Source organism: Rhea americana, unplaced genomic scaffold (genome assembly GCF_003343005.1).
Source record: "Rhea americana isolate MKP2758 unplaced genomic scaffold, rheAme1 scaffold_153, whole genome shotgun sequence".
NCBI classification, from domain to species: Eukaryota; Metazoa; Chordata; class Aves; order Rheiformes; family Rheidae; genus Rhea; species Rhea americana.
In genome coordinates, this window is record NW_028185628.1 from 33,871 (window position 1) to 50,899 (window position 17,029).

Below are 17,029 nucleotides of genomic sequence, written 5' to 3' on the forward strand. Positions count from 1 at the left end.
TAATGAATAGGCATTTTTTAGGTAGGACTTTCAAAAGGAAGAGGAGATCTACAAATAATGCCATTGATCCAGCAGGAGGAGAAAATCTCTACAACAAAGGAACTTTCCCATAAATCTGGACCAAACTTCTCGGACCCTCCTATCAGCAGAAAATGAAAGAGTGAAGAGCTGATCTCACTTGGTCCCAGAGAAAGAGAAGGCTATTGAGTGTAAAATCATGTGCTTGTTAGCACTCCAAGATAGAACTGGCTTTAAAAAGAGTAATTCATATTTTGTTCTGTCTCAAAATAGACTTTCTATCGGAATAAAAAATAAAGGTATCAACTAAGTGCTAAAGGTAAATTTTAAATACAGACATTTAATCTATGTTACACCTTTCATTAATACGTGCACTAGAACAGTTTGCAGTTTTAAAATTAGAGTTGCAAACTTTTTGTGAAAATGGTAGTTCCAGGATCACAAAGCAAYGAGATTTTAGCATCACTGCGTTTTGTTTCAAAAATATTTTTTTTTTGTAATTTACAGATTTACTGGAAACCTTATTTTAAATTCAGAGATATTTCTCCACAGAAATATCTAGTCTTGATTTATTATTTCCTAGGAGCTACTGTCCCCTAGTTTCATAAGCAAATAAAGCCAAACCAAAAAGAGTTTGTTAGAATTACAGAGAATAACTGGTATTTATAAGTCCAAATACTATTTAATCGTGTTTGTGCTGTTTAAGGGTTTGCTTTTTAATTTTTAATTTAGTCATTATAGTTTGARAATGAAAACCCTACAAAACCACAAATATACTGTGTTATTAAAAAATGCATGTACGCAGTTTAAAAGTAGGTGCAGATAGGGGGAAGGACAGGAACTGCGGAGACACATCTACCTGTATCAATTATTTAAAAGCAATTCTTAAAAAATGCATAAAACCCAAACTTCGCTCCTGCAAAAGAAGGAGGAAAAAAAGTGAACCCTGGAAGGAAGCAACAAAAATCCTGCAAGCAATAGGACCACGAAGAAGCTGTTAAATTCTGGCATCAGCTTGGTGCACGGCTATGTCAGGGCAATTAGAGCTGCACCATGCTGCACTGTGCAGTACCACTGTCAGCCTTAATCTGTGCGCTGATGGGCAGCACGAAATCCAAGTTACAGCCCACAGGAAGCACAACCAGTGAACCCATATTGCTTTGACAGTTGCACTCATCTAGAAATAATGTAAAACGCTATTTAGATGTATACATCACGACCCTGTGCTCTAGGAAGAAAACAATCTAATGAGGGGCTGGGAGACTGCTTGCAGAAAACAAGCAGCGAAGAGATTTGTTTTCCTGTTATTTAAAATTCTTCATATTTTATCCTGTTGGAGCGCCGCGTYGGGGCTGGTTTCACTGAACTGTTCTTCGCCTCTATAGCTTCGCTGAAGAATTTGAAAATAGACGGAAAGCTCTTCCAGGAAGTGAGTTCATGACGCTCTGTACCTGCAAAATACAAAGGGCAGAGTATGACTGCGAGTCGCCGGGTGCCCCCGCTGCCACCCCTGTGGCCTYCCCACCGCGGGGACCGGGCCAGGGCTGGCCCCCCCCACCGCAGGGCGCCGTCGGTGCCGGYCCCGGCGTCCGCAGGCACAGCCCGGGGAGCCGTGGCCCCGGCCGTGCTGGGTGCTTCTCCTTTCCTTGCTGCCTGCTCRGGAGCCGCGCACCCTGGAAGCGTCTCGGGCCCGGGGAAGTCCAATGCCAAAGCASCCTGGCTAAGAACTGCTTTACTAAAGCACTTCACCCATCGGGCCCAACTTGGAAAAAAGTATTACTTTACAGGGCTTGAGTACTCTGTGTTTTTTCTTCCTAACGTTGATTTCAGCCCAGTATACACATTTTGAATAAACCGAATRCTTGACTTTAAAAACGACTAACGCATCACTGAGGTGATCCTTTCCCCAGCAAACCCGTACACGATACGGAGGCGGAAGAGGGAATCTCTTCTGCTACCTTTTCCCTCGGCACACATGTTCACCTGCTCCCTATGCCTGCGGTCAACGCTCATCTACTGCCTCACAAGCATTTCCTTAAACATGCAATATATTTGCTTTATTAAAAAAAAAAAAAGCCCCAAACAACAACCCGATACCAATGCCCGCCCTCCCACAGAGCTAACGAGCCACGCGCTTGGGGGGAGTTGGGGTCTCCTCCTAGATAACCCAATTACGCAGAGATGCTGCCTGGAAGTCTCTGGATCCGGGGCCTCTGTGTGATACTTTAACATTGTTAATGATAATTCTTCAGTCTGTAATAGTAGGTCATTGCTATGGTTACTCTACAATGGTGCAACACTTYGCTTTCCCCTTCAGCTATTCGCTGAGACCCGGTAACCACATTTGTTGCCTAGCGACAGTTTTGTGACAGTATCACAATCGCGGGAGTGACAACAATGAAGGACGGGGCGCGCGGAGCGGCCGGCCGGCTGTAGCGCGCCCGGGTGCTGCCGGCGCCCCCGGCGYGGCACGCCGCCCGCCCGGCCCTCCAGGGACGCGCGCCGCAGGCCGCCGCCGCCGCGGCGCGCGCCCCCCGCCCGGGGACCCTCGTGGCCGTCCCCGCGTTTCCCAGCCCGGCACACGCGGGCCTGCCGGGAGCGGCTGCTGCTGCATCTCGCGCCCTCCCCTCCACAAACTCCTCCATAAAGGCGCTCTCCGTCGCGTTTCCCTCCCCCAGCTCGCCAGAAGGCAGCCATCACGCAAGCTCCTCCAAAAACACCCTCTACATAAAGACACCACTTCCCACACAAAGAGACTTTTTTATACAAAGACAATCCACGTCACACACATACACAAATCCCCCCCCACACGTTCCTCGTATGAAGACAATTCATGACATCTTACACAAATTTCCCGCAGGCATCTTTTATACAAACACTTCCCAGCTCCAAACGCATCCACCCTTTTGCAAATCCCCTTCGCTGGAAGGCAATCTATCACACCTTACAGATGGCTTTCCACGGAGGCAATCCAGCCCCTCCCTGCAGAGACCCACCCCATAACCGTACTCAACAAGGCTTGCTCCCTACTTTGGGGGCATCCCGTACGCAAAGGTGTCCGAGCAGAGCAGAAGGATAAAGTTCTCTGTTCAGCATATGCCACAGACCCCTCCTGCACAGAACAGCTTTGGTTACGGTGTGACCTGTGTGGTATGGTGTGGTTGTCCACTGCCACCACGCACTGCCACAAGCAAAGGTGTCATCTACGGAAGTGTGTTTTACAGAGAAATAAGTTATTGTAACCCACACAGAGGACGTTCCTGCACAGGTAGATGCCTCACACATCCAYGTCACAGCATACATTAACGTCCTGTTGAGCACCAAGAGCCAAAACGTCTTCACGTACGGCTTGCTGGGCCCTGCGCAGACACTTCCCATAAGAGCCCATCTCTGTCACTCCCATCTGCCTTTATCCATCTCTTTCTGTCTCGGTCATATTCATGCTCATTAATATCTACCGGCTTAAACCAGTTGAAAATATAGGCAGTGAACATTATGCCTTTTTTTTTTTCAAAAAAAGACGTTTCTCCTTTGTGAAAGGGCCATCCAGAAACAAAAAGTGACAAAACAAGTTTAAGAAGCCTCCCCCTTCCTTTCTCTATCTTGCCTTCTCCCATGCACTCTTCTCATTTCCCCAGGAGAGATCAAGCTCACGTGCACGGGTGTTACTGAAACTGATTAACCTAAAGCTTTCCCGAAGCAACCGCTCGCAACCCACCCCTCGCAAAAACAATTCAAGCTCTGAATCTAGAGGGAATCAATGATTCAGCGGTCTAAAGCAATTTTAACACTCTCTATTTTCCCTTTCCTAGTAACAATCTTACTGACAGACGAACAATTTCCCTGGTGATAAAATCACTACAATGGCTATTTAGTTTCTAGRATTACGATGATTCTTTCCTTGATTAATATTGCAAAAAGAAAAGCCTGCCAAGTATCTACCTTGGCCCCTTRCAGTCATTTAAAGGTCAAATTTTGCCATTACATATCCACATCCAACTACTACTAATGGGATAGCCCTAAAAATTTAACACTGCATAGGCTGTGCATTTGTGGTTTATGTACCGAAGGTCTGTAAGACTGGAGAGAAGTAAGCGGAGTTATGTCCTAACGGCGATGACAGATTTGGACATATGGTTTTCACAAGAGGAAAAATATTGTTGAAGACTGCAAGCTCAAAAGTRCTTAATAGCAGACAAAGCTAAACTGAATGCATGAGAAGCCATCTATTTTTTGATAGAAAGAACTGTTTGCACGTATCAGATAACAAGAAACATTTGTACTAAAGCCAGGATACTCTAAGGTATTTATACCCTTCGCGCTCACTCATTTCAATGGCAGTGATTATAAACTACATGATTCAACACATTATACTAACCACTGGATTGTAGCACAAAGTAAACAGCTAAGACATTATTCTTTGGGTGTTTGAGAAATCTTAGGAGCATGGTGTAATAAAAAGACAGGAAAACWACATGCTAAGTGTGGAAGACAGCTAGAACATCCTAAAATATGCTAAGACTACAGTTGCAGAAGAAAAAAAATAAAAAAAAAAAACCCTCTCAAACCCCACAAAGAAAAAGCGAGGCAGCCAATGTGGCTACGCAAGGATCTGCAGAGAGAAAAGACTCTCTGCCGGAGGAGTATCTATGCTGGAGGAGTGCCACCAAGGTACAAACAAAAAATGGRGAATTCTTAAGAAATCCAGTGAGAAATGCGATAAAAAAAAGCAGAATGACTTCCCAGTTGCTAGTGAAGAAAGAGCTGGGAAGAACTGGATTTATATTTTAACAAGTACAGAACATCACAGGAAAAGAACTACAAAGAGYTCCATTAATAAATGAAGTAAAATAAGTAATGATTGCAAAATGGTGAACAAATTTTATAATCAATTTATCTATCACAACAAAGAGATATTGACAATTAGAAATAATGAAGACTTGCCAATACAGTTGTTGTTATACATATATATATATAYATAAAGAAACAGGTAAGGGAATACTTTCAAAAATTTAATATACAAATCATCAGGTCTGGATGACATGCATCTGAGGGTCTTAAGGGAATCAGTTAATGAACTTGCTGAACTACTGGCAATTATTTCTGAAAATTCATGCACAATCAGGTAGGCACCAGAGGACTGGGGCAAGGGGAAGGAAAAATAATGCTAATTTGAGAAAAGGAGAATTAAATGAAATTACCACATGTAAAATTTACCTTTGAATATTATTTTAATAAGAGATCAACATTAAAAAATTGCAAGTGCCTTTAGGGTAACAGGGGCCTTAAGGCAAAACATGTAGATTTAGTAATAAAAAATAAAACCAAACTTGACCACTTCACTGGCTCACAAAAATTAGCAGGCAAAGGATTTCTCCATTACGGTGTCTTTCTGAATAGGTCAACTTGACAAYTCTAGCCAGCAAGGAAGCTGGGGAAATCATTTGCAGTGGACTATGACCCTCCACTCTCTAGCGGGCTGCAAGTCACCCTTACRTCTAATTTATAAATGACTTGCTTTTGGAAGAGCCAAGGAGCTCTTACAATACTCTACATTTATGTAGCTATAATTCCAGTGTAATACAGTTTGAAACCACTGAGGTGGGCTCCTTGGGGAGGGGAACACCTCTGCAGATGAGACATCGCATGGTGCTTGAGAAATAAGCTGTGCCTGGCCCGTGCTAGCTCCAGCCATGAGCATCTCTGCCACGTGTGGCCCACACTCTCAGCACCAGAAGCAACAGTGGACACAATGCCAGTGTACGTTTAGATGTCGCACACCAGGTCCAGTTTCAGCATCTCATCTCAGCACAGTGCCGTGCCTCATAGCAGGCTGGGACTCTTCTCTCTGCAGTTGCACAACCGTAAGTTTGGAACAACGTAGTGGTTCATCAGCTTCACTGATGACTGAAGAAAAGCATAACTGCAAMTATGAGGCAATGTCTGATATCTCAAAATGACTTGGAAATGAGCACTGTCACACTTCTTGGAAAGTAGCTATCACACTTGAGAAGATAAACAGTAACAGTAGGGACTTGAAAAATACACCTATGACATGCAAGAGGGTTCAGGTCTTTTAAACACAATTATTAGTGACCTGGAAGAATAATGAGAGTGCTTATTAAATAAATTAATTAGCAGATGATATACTCAATAGGAGATGAAGCAAACATAAGAGGAGACAGAGAAATAATAAAAAGTAATCTAAATTTGGTTCCACGTTTACAGAGGTGGCTATACAGTGCGACCGAGTGAATGGCCCAAGGGATCATTTGTGCATACATTCATGTATGTATTTTAGCTGCCTCATCTTTTTATTTGCTCTCAAGAAAAACAGCTCTTTGACTAGAGAAGCTTACAGACTCCTTCAGCTGAAATTACCGAGCCCATGGACCGTGCRAGCTGTGTCAGCTCGCCTCGTGGAGTTAGGAAGCCCCATAATTCACTCTCGCAGCGATTACCAGCTGTGCGGCACAAAGGTGCCCTCCTACCGAGTTTACCAACTGTGCAGGACAAAAGCCTCCCTCTGCGGTGTTTAGAAGCTCTGCAGAACAATGGTGGCCCCCCGTGGCGTTTACAAGATGTGTGGGACAAAGGGTTCCCATGCTGCGCAGGAGCAGAGAGAGATTTCGATACAAGTCTCTACACTGAAGTATTTCTGCAGAGAAAAAGTTTCCAGGTTGAAAAGTTTCTTCCACAKATATTAGCCACAATGCTGACCTCGGGTCTGATTCCTTAAGCAACAGCTCGTCTTTAAATACCACGGACTTCAAAATGAATTAAGGATGCTCCACGCCTCCGGATTTAGTCCTTACTGGAACAGATAGTATTGCCATTCCTCATGAACTGATCTCACTCAGTGGAAAGTTTGCCATTGATTGCAGTGGGAGCCAACTCTATTCCAATTGTCACATGCTGCACTGAAACCCTACCGTGCTGAAAAATGTTAATGCCAATATTAGGTAGGATGTTAACTTTGGAACCACTGTGAACATCTTGGCCCCAGACATTTGCAGAAGTTACTTCCACATTTCTGACTTAAGACTTCAAATTACACGAACATAAAAGGCCTTAAGCCTTATCAAAACTTGATGATGAGAATGTTTCAAAGGCTGAAACACTGCCTTTCAGGGGCATTTGCATGAACAGAAGCATTTTAAAACTCACTGAACAAGCTTTAYTCATATTTGTACAACTCAGCAAAGTCATACAATTCTGTTTTACCTCTACAAATAAATGAACAAACAAACTAATCCCTTCTGACAGGGGATGTGAGTATGATACGCTTTTCAGGAAGGATTTTTCCTTCCAAAAGTTATGAATCAATGGAATTTTTTTTCTTTCCCTCTCATGTCCTCTCCTTCCCTCTCTACACACACACACACACACACTCGCACACAGAAATTAAAGTCTTCACATGATGCAATTCTAGTGCTCAAATCTGCATGCAAAGATGTCCTCTGCCTCTGCTGCACTGATGTGGATGCTATTAAATGACTCTTATCAGAGTTATTTCTAAACAGGAATTTAACATTTTTATCTTTGACTATGTTAGAGGTTATCAAAGAATGACAGATTTAACTATTTTTAATTCATAAGGTTTCTCCATTTATGATTCTTCAGCAGGGATCCTTTCAATCTGCACACAAAAACAGGAATATGCTTTGTAGACCTTACTGCATCTGTTGTGACTATTTATTGATGTAGATCTCCAGATCTCAAACATAAAAATAGCAGAAGCTCTCAGAGTATCACCAGGAAAATAAAGTAAAAAGGAGAGTAAAAAACACCTTGTTGAAAATCACTAAGTGCTGAATACGAGAGCTTTGGGAAAAACGGGCGGGAGTCCATCAGCTCAAGACAGAACCACTGACCTTAGGAGCTTCTGCATATATAGTTCTAGACATCTCAATGCTAAGAAATGGTTAAAGCTTAGGCAAAATTAAGAGAGAAGCCATAAAGCAATTAATGAAACAGAAGCAGTGATTTCTGAAGGAACATTGGAAAAAAAAACCCCTATATGTTTAGCTTGGCTTAGAAGCAATAGTTTATGGAGTCATGGACCCGATAATAATCTAAAAGCATCTGTGCAGGGAAATTACTTGTTTAGAGGAATCAAGAGGGAAGAACCAGATAAATCTGAAGAAATGAAAATAGAGCTTTTATAGAGGGCTTAAACTCATAGTAAGCTGTTTTAGATGGAATATTCATCCAAAGAAAACTGTGGGATTCTGTCTGGCTACGGTAGAGAATGGACTACATGCACTAAGATATTTTATACATAGTTATTGTCTCCCATGACACAGACATAACACTTAATTTTTGTAGGACATTCATTATCTGTAATATCTTTAGTGGGAGGATGGAAAGAGAGTGACAAAAGCCCTCCCATCTGGAACACAGATTACCTCTGAACTCCCATATTTGTAACCAGCCTCCCTACCTGCTCATTTATAGCACATAAACTACTCACAGGAAGTAACTGTTTTAAAAAGGTAACAGAATATTCAATTCCTCTTGCCACACAAGCAACAGGTACAAAGATTCATAGAAAAGCTCACTGCAAATACGGTTTGTAAAGCACGAGAGATAGGAGGCTAACACACTGCTGCAGTTGCCATTTTTCACTATTCTTCACTAAACATTAAGGGTAGTCCCATGAGCACGGGTCATTCGTTTGCTCCTCTGAGCGCTATCTGGCCAAATACGTGAAAGTTGTAAGGTCGTTCACTTCTGAGTGCAGGTGCTTGGTCACCCAAAGCTAAATCATTTTCTTTTGAATATATGTTTTTAAAAATAGCTGTTTCGCATAGCTTTACGTCCTTCCCAATAAGAACCATGTAGTGCACTAAATCTAAGACAGAATTGTTATTAATATCAGTACAATAGTCAGAGACTCTAGACAGTCACAGTAATACAAAGTCCACACAGCTACATTAAAAAAARGGGGGGAATCACAAGCAGGGTAACCAAGATGCAGGCTGAAAAAACAGCATTTCAGAGCTAGAGGAATTATAGCATCTCAATATTGGACTGAGGGTTGGCCTGCATTGTTGCTCTAGGATGACTGAGCTTAAACACAAATGTGCCTTTGGCCTAAAATTTTCTAACAGTCTTCTGCATAAAGAGGCAAGAGTTGACAAAACCTAGCATAACTGCTCTTATCTATCAAATAAACTTGCATGAGTGTAGATATAAAAGAGCAGATGCTTGGCCCCCCTCCAGCGCCTCTGAATGGCTGGAGAGCTGGGGGATTCGCCGGGTGGCACAGTTTGCATAAACACCTCTCCGGGATGCCACCCCTCTCAGTCCCGCTTTTCCAAGGCAAAAGGGAGAGACTTGGCGGCCTGACGAACGGCGAGGAGCGTGGCAGGCAGGACAGCTGTTACCAGCTAGTTCAGGTTAAAATAACCCTAATTTGCACCAGGGCCCAAACTGTTCCCTGGCAACCGCAAGGATGAGGAAGCACAAACGCCGCCTTCACCCGGGCTTCATTCAAGAGCTGCCAAGCGCAGGGCTGCAGACAGAGGAGCTCCCACAAAGGAGCCGCGCGAAACCCCGGCGCTCGCTCAGGGGCGGACTCATTTCTCCGAGCGTCTTGTGTGCGGGTATCCAGCTTGCCAAACATCTGCGGCACTGCCCTGCACAGCGAGAGGCAGCCAGGAGAAGAGCTGGTCCGAGGTGGCGGGGACGCGAGAAAAGCTTCGGTTTAAGGCGAGAGGAAGCCGACTTTGGGGCCGAGCTATAGGAGAAGTCACTGAGCGTGGGCTGCCAAGGAAACGCCGCGTGCTGCTCGTGGGATGAGCTGCCCCTGCAGCTTTGGAGCCTCCCACCCATCCCCTGCTGAATCAGCTTGCAGGGTGTTCCTGAACTGTACTCTGGCAAGCGGCAATTTCAGAGGCAGTGTTGATACAAAAAGCCACTTCCTTGAAGAAGGAGGCCGGTACAGATGCGTTGTGTTTTATACCRCTATGGACTTTTAAAACTCATGGCAGAATGCTGTACTTTGCAGAAAGAAGTARGCAGGGATTTGAATACATGTAGTTATATATGTAAAAATAAAACAATTATTTACCTGTCAAATGCCAGATGGGAAATTCAGATTACATTTTAGGAAGATGTTTCTGTGGTAAGAACTCCTGTGGAATTTGTAGGGTCTCATTGCTGGAAGCTAAGTATRGGTCAGACAACATCTCTTGGGAATAATATGGGTATAGTTGACCTTGCCTTGGGGGATGAGAACAAAATAGGTAACTTCTTGAGTTTTTTTTCTATCCAACCCTGTTTTCTGTGAGTCTATGATTTTATCAGCTGCATACAGATAACATGTAAAGTTGACTGAATTTGCATCATATATCATAGTAGCTCTGAAACACTTGAATAATGTATTATAGTAAGGCAACTGACCAACATTTATGTATTTACATTATTATAGTGAGCCAACCAGGATTTTCATAGTGTGGATGCTATTTATCCTATCATAAATCAGAAAAAAAGCTTTACAAAATTTTACCCAAGACCACAAATAAAGTATTTAGGATTTGAAAATCACCCTTTTCTCAATGAGGAGAACGGAAAATTATCTTTTAAATAAAAGAACGTTTGACCTACTCAGCACTCTAAACTTTCTGAGTGAACATATATCCATGTATTTATCCACATATCTTTGAYGAGACCACTGATAAACAAGTATTTAAGCTCCAGAGCTTCCACAGTTTATAAAGCTGAAAAATACATTTACATGACAGACCTTAACATGCTATACCATCATAAAAGCAGTCAGTTACATCTCATTCTACCTACTGCTTTTCAAGGGCATGTCTAATAGGGTTTTCTAAAAGGGAATTCATCATTATCTTGCTTTTGCAGATAGGGAACAAGCAGCCGAGACCAGTGACAGTACCAGGAATGGAACCAAGGTCCCCYGAGCCCAAGGTTAGAGCACAACTTGCTCAGCAACACTGCAATGTAACCAACACACAGCCTTTAAGTGGTGATATTCCTTAYATTCAAAAGATACCACAGCAATACCTGCAAGTTACCTAATTCATATCAAACAAAATAATAAAGGTAAGATTTTAAAATCTGATCTTACTTCAAATTTTCTCAACTTTTTACTGCTTACATGATTTGAAGAGATCTGCCATGGAGAGATCTGCAATGCAGCGATCTGAAATAATACCCCTAACTGGTAACCTCCACTAACTTGAGGGAGTACGACTTATGCAAGCAGTTCCACTGATTCTGGCAGGACTGGACACATGAAACGACTGGAGCTTAGAAAATAGCTACTTTCAGTGATGGTGTTTTATGATTATTTGCTCCTAAATAGTACTTGTAGCATCAAACATCTGGATGGAAAATTAATTATTAGAAATAAATCTGAAAATGTTGCTATAAGCTTCCTTCAATGAAGAACATCACAGATTTGTAAAATCCACCGAGCAAATGAAATTATGTAAATCACCAAAGAACAGCTGTACCAACAGCATGAGTACTAACTGATCCGGCACTTCGGCACTTTTGAAAAACACAGCAGCAAAGGCAATGCCRTGGAAATGGCAGCCCCTGAGCAAATAAGAACTAGGAAGGGCTGTGTTTTAAAATCTTACATTGTGTGACTGTGAACAGTAATGCCTGAAATGACATCCCCATATAATAGAAGTGGATGAAGGCCCTTAACCAGTAGTAGAATAAAYGCAGATTTGCAAGATTAGTAATAAACCCATTTTAAAATAGAACAGCCAAATATAATTTGCTTTCCTACCTATACGCCAGGAACCGAGTTGGGAGAACTGCGCTGCTCCTGACCACCCGGACGACTCTGTTAACAACCAGGTCACGCAAGCTGCGCGGCACCTGTGCAACTCCACGCGTACGGGTGTGCTGGCATCCCCTCGGGGAGCTGGCGTATGCAATACGCCAGCGCATCCCACCATCCTGGGAGAAGGCGTGCTCCACGGCTAGCCGCTCCGTGCCGGCCAGCTGCCAGCGGTGGGCTCGCGCTGGCGGCACGAGGAGCCCTACCTTCACCTGGCACCTCTCGAAGCAGCAGCCACGGAGCGGTGACGAGGAGAACAGCCAGGTTTGGCCATGAGCTTCCAGGTGGAACAAGTAGGAAAGAGCAGATTTCTACCCCCTTATACCTGAGTGCCCTCAGGGCCATTAACTGGCTTTTACTATGGCAGGACTGACCCCGTAATGCTAATATTAGCATCTGCTCAAAGATCACTGAAGTAAAGACAGTTTTTGAAGGGATAGAAACAGTCTTGTATAAGGTACTATACAGGAAACACTTAGGGACCACGAAGGACTGAGATCAGTGCTTTTATAATTTCATTAAGAATCTCAATTCAAACACAATAAACCTTCAGGGAATAAATGAACTCCCCATAACTCCCCTTACCCTCCTTCCCAACAAAATATGTTTATAATTTTTTACATAAGAAATATTTCAAACGGATTTTGTTTCCTTCTGAAATCTCTTCCTGGATTCTTGTGTACTTTAATATCTGTGTGGTCAAAAGATTATAGTCACCACAAACTCAGAATTTTCAGAGCTACAGAAAYGCATTTTTTTTTCTTTTACACTTACAATTCAGTGCAAAGGAAATGTAGTCTTATGCTTTCTGGCCACTACTACTTACATTCTTCCCTTACTTACCATAACCCCCACCAAGCAGCTTTGAAAGGAAAAGAGGATACAAAAACCCGGATCCATTTACCAAAGCTGCTTTCCTGCCTCATTAACCCACCTGCTCTGTCTTYCGGCTATTGCCTTCGACTGGCCCCAACCCAACCCCACCCTGCCAACACCGTCTTTGGCATTTTCCAGCTTCTACTGTGGTCCTTTGGCAGGCAGCTCCCCTTGGACAAACCATAGGAAAGGCAATTCCCTCTAGTTGTCTTTCAGGGGCTTGTTTTGTGATGACTAAGAGGAAAAAAACGTTGGAAGTTGCCTCTGCAGTGCCAGTTTTGCTCCTGAGGGAGAGCTGAATGAAATTTTTCTCTATCTGGTCCTCCCTTCTTGCCCTCATTGACTGCTGTATGGTAGGAATCGGCCAAGCGAGGGGAAGGAAAGGGAAGGGCTGAGACAGGGCTATCCACCAATTTTCCTGCTCCTGGTGGACACCTGTTCCAGATGCCTAAAGCAGTCTACAACCAGGTGTCAAAAAGGACTTATTACTTTAAATCAAGATAGATGAAACTTAACAGCCTAAATCCAAATGCTCCTGAAAATCCTGATTCAGCTGCTAACTAACCCCCAAGGTGTCTAAACTCCACAGACACCTCAGATTCTGACCTTAACGCTCCGCACATGCCTTATTACAGGATCACTTCTGTACATGCTCAAAAACACCTCAGGCCTGACAGGGCAAATATTTTCATGTGTCTGAAGCAGACAGAGAGGCCCCCTTGCAATGCTGAATAGGTATGTAAGCCTCAGAGGGACAAATGCCCTCTTCGCTCCTTCCCAAGGCTCCTCGCTTGATATTCCCCAAATATCTTCCCATTCCTTGCCAAATTTTCTTCAGTCCAAGGCATGTACTTACTTTGAAATTCCTCCCCCCAAARCTTTTTCACCTTGCAGCTTTTTCTGAACCCTTGACCACCACTTGGGCCTTAAATCTTGCTCCATCTGAACCAACCTAGCGCAGTTCTCCTGACCTCATGCTCCCGGATTCCYCCCTTTTCCCGACCATGCTTCAAACCTGTCTTACCCTCTCTACTTCACCGATACTCAGTTGATCCAGTTCTGCATGTCATTACACCTTGTCCCTTYATTGCCTTGCCAACACCTTCTGCCTTCTTCCAGTTGCTGGTAGTATCTGACTGAGCTCCTCTTCCTTTGTCACACTTTTTTTTTTCTTAACAGAAGAAGAAAGTCCCAAATCTGGTTTTGCCCCTTATTTCAAAAACCTGGACACGGGCTGCGCTTACCACTCAGGTGTAGCTGTGAAGGCAAAAAAAGAGGATGCATCCATGGAAGTATGACAGCTCTACCTGAATGGTAAAAGAAATGAACAGGCATGCTAGTAAGACCCATGGTTTCATGAGCAATTTAGTACACTTTCTGGTGATTTCAGGGAACGGAAATACTTGYGTTTGTGCAATGCCTAGAACAATAGAGCTAGGTCCCCAGAATACAAGCAGTACATAACAAATGGAATTAAAAATTCAAATTTGGGAGTCATTGGAAGGTTCTCTGTTCATTTTTATAAAATTTTAATTCTATCAAATAAGAAACTTCYGGAAAAAATTAAAAAAATTGAAACTCGACTTTTGAATAACCCTCATGCACTTACAATAAGTCATTTATGGCTAACCCATGTCGGAGACATTTTTTTCATTTACGTTCCATTAGCTGCTGTGTATATATGTACACAAACACATATTTACACATTGTATACCTAAGACCCATGMGACGTACTTACAGAAGTCTGCATGGCTCTATTAGTGAGAAAGATGGAAAGAAGATAACACTGTTTCACCAGTGAATTTTCACTGATATAGTGAGTGTTAACCTTCTTTTATTAGTGTGACCTTTGCTGGCCATTGCTAATGAACATTCTTGAAAAAAGCAGGTGATTGAGCCCAGACTGCAAGATTTTATGGACAATGCTCATCGTTGTGGGTCAAGTATACCTGTGCTGCAATCATACAGTTAATAACCTCTACAACAACAGCTTTACATGTGGCTGTCTCAGAAGAATGCCATTTCTGTACCTCACAGCCTTTAGAGGTGCTATTTATAATTTATATCCAATCTGAAGTGCAAAGATTTTTCTCTCCTGTAAGTCACAGTAATCAATACAGGTCTGCACCTATTACAGCCCAATGAGGTGAAGTGTGAGGCAAGAATCAGCCACGCTGGGCAAACACTGAAGCTCATGAACATAGCTTTGCAGAACAGCCTGTCCCCAGTGGCCATTTCCAACATCTAGGATGGAACAGTAAATAAAGGGTGGGGGGGAAAGAATTCTTTGTAAGGATGCCATCCCAGCTGTTTAATGTTGCAAACTAAATTAATTGCATATTTTCCTCAGAACTGCTCAGGAACTTGCATTTTTTTTGGCATGTATCTCATGAGTTTCAGACTTCTACACTCTAATTCCTAACATCAAGACTTAATATGTGATATTCTGAAGTTCCCATATCATAAAACCCAGCAATTTAAGACTAACACTAATTCACAAAAGCTCTGCAGATGTGAATTACACTAAATTTAACTAAGTTGAATAATATCACAGTTTCTATTACTTAACCTCAAAGATGTCATTAGAGGCAGCATTTGAGATTAATGACCATAAGGCCACATTTTAATCCCCACTTATCCCTTCTCTCTGCTACAGAAAATGGTAGATACATTTAGAAATGTTCAATACTTTTCTCTGGTGGGTTTTCCTCACTTCTTACTTCTTCTGAATCAGTATAGTGAATAATGCTACCAAGACAAGCAAATCAATCACAGCCTCAGTATCTGCAATTCATTTTAGGAAGTAAGGGGAGGCTGCACTGAACCACTGAAGTAGTGATGAGTTAAAGAAAGATACTATGTGGGAGACATGGTAAAGACCGACAGCAGAGCAAAGTGAAGTACAGAACAGGCAGGATGAAGCCAAGGACAGTTATAACTTAGAGAAAATGAGAAGGTACATTATGTTTAGGGATACAGTGACCAGTGCCAAGTGCCAGCCTAAAATTTCTTTCTTCCTCTGACTCAGATGCATGAGTGTGAGTGTGTGTGTGTGGGAGGTGGGTCTATCACTAGCAGAATAAAGAACTCAAAAGTCTAGGACAAAAGCAAAGAGAAATATTAAGTTCATGATGGAAAGAGAGAGAGAGAAAAAAAAAGCATCAGAAGTGGAAAACTCTCACTCTGTGTTTACAAGCATGGCCACCCAGGGCCCCATTTCTGACTTGCAGCTGGAGATAGCTCAGCTGAACCAGGCATGATCCATGGTGAGGGACGAACACTGATTCCTCCAGGAGGAATCTTTGATCATTTCCTGCCTTGTATAGCACAAGAGTAGCACAAAATGCCAGTATGCAGYCCCCCAAATCAAGGTTTTTCTGCCAATCTGCTTTTAATCATCCAATTGCAAAGCTGGAAAGAGCAGTGTTTAACAATTCAATTATTTAAATAAACACCATTTGGAAGATCATATTTATTCCAAAATAGGGACTGATTCACTATTACCTATTAGGTCTTTTTTAAAAAAAATAAATAAAATAAATACCATTAACCTCCAAAAACCTATCTTCAAGTCAACACAGGCATTTCAATGTTGAAGAAACAATTTCTGATTTCACTACAAGGCAGAGGAGAGAAAAAGAGAGAAAATAATGAAGCTTCATGACCTTGGTGCATTTCCAAATCCAGTTTACATTTCAAAATACATTCCTGATCTAACAATTGATCTTTCCACATGGAGTCTTCTGACAGAATCAGCGTGTGCATTTGTAGCGCTGCTAAGTCAGAGTGCTGAGCTCCAAGAAAAATTGAGCAGGATCCTTCATGTCATGGTAGAGATCTTTTGCCAAACATTTAGTGGGTTCTGAACAAAACTTTAGTTTAGTCTCTCTCAGCTAGAAAGATGGTAAACCTCGAGAGCTGGAGAAGGAAAAGCAAGAACCTGCCAGGAAAGTATATTTGGAAGTGGAAGGGAGATGAAATATTTAAATGAGTTTCAAAACTTGGTGTTTCAAATTATTTTCTTTTTCTACATCTAGAATATCAAGTTTTTTTTATAAAATTAGAACAAAATGAAAAGACGTTGTCAGGGTAATTTCTCTCTAAAGAATCGCTGAACTGGAATTATGTCATCTTGTATTAAAATTATCAGTTATTGCCACAGTTGGCCAGCAAATATTATATTAAAAAAAGCAGGAAGAAAATCACTTAAATGCATTTGGGGAATTCTTTTGTTTGTGCCCTGTGCATATCTTCTAATACTTATTGCTCCAATTTGGCTTGGTTTGTCTAAACCACTGTAGGTTGTTTATTCAA

General features: G+C 42.3%; 1 protein-coding gene across 1 annotated transcript in view; it reads right to left on the reverse strand.

The window, feature by feature from the left end:
- Positions 1-6: 6 nt before the first annotated feature.
- Positions 7-17,029, reverse strand: part of ARB2A (ARB2 cotranscriptional regulator A) — a 266,638-nt gene continuing 249,615 nt past the window's right edge. The window contains exon 11 of the mRNA XM_085299729.1: positions 7-1,469. Within this exon, the coding sequence (XP_085155855.1) occupies positions 1,327-1,469 (143 nt within the window). The 3' untranslated portion in view covers positions 7-1,326. The remainder of the gene's footprint in view (positions 1,470-17,029) is intronic.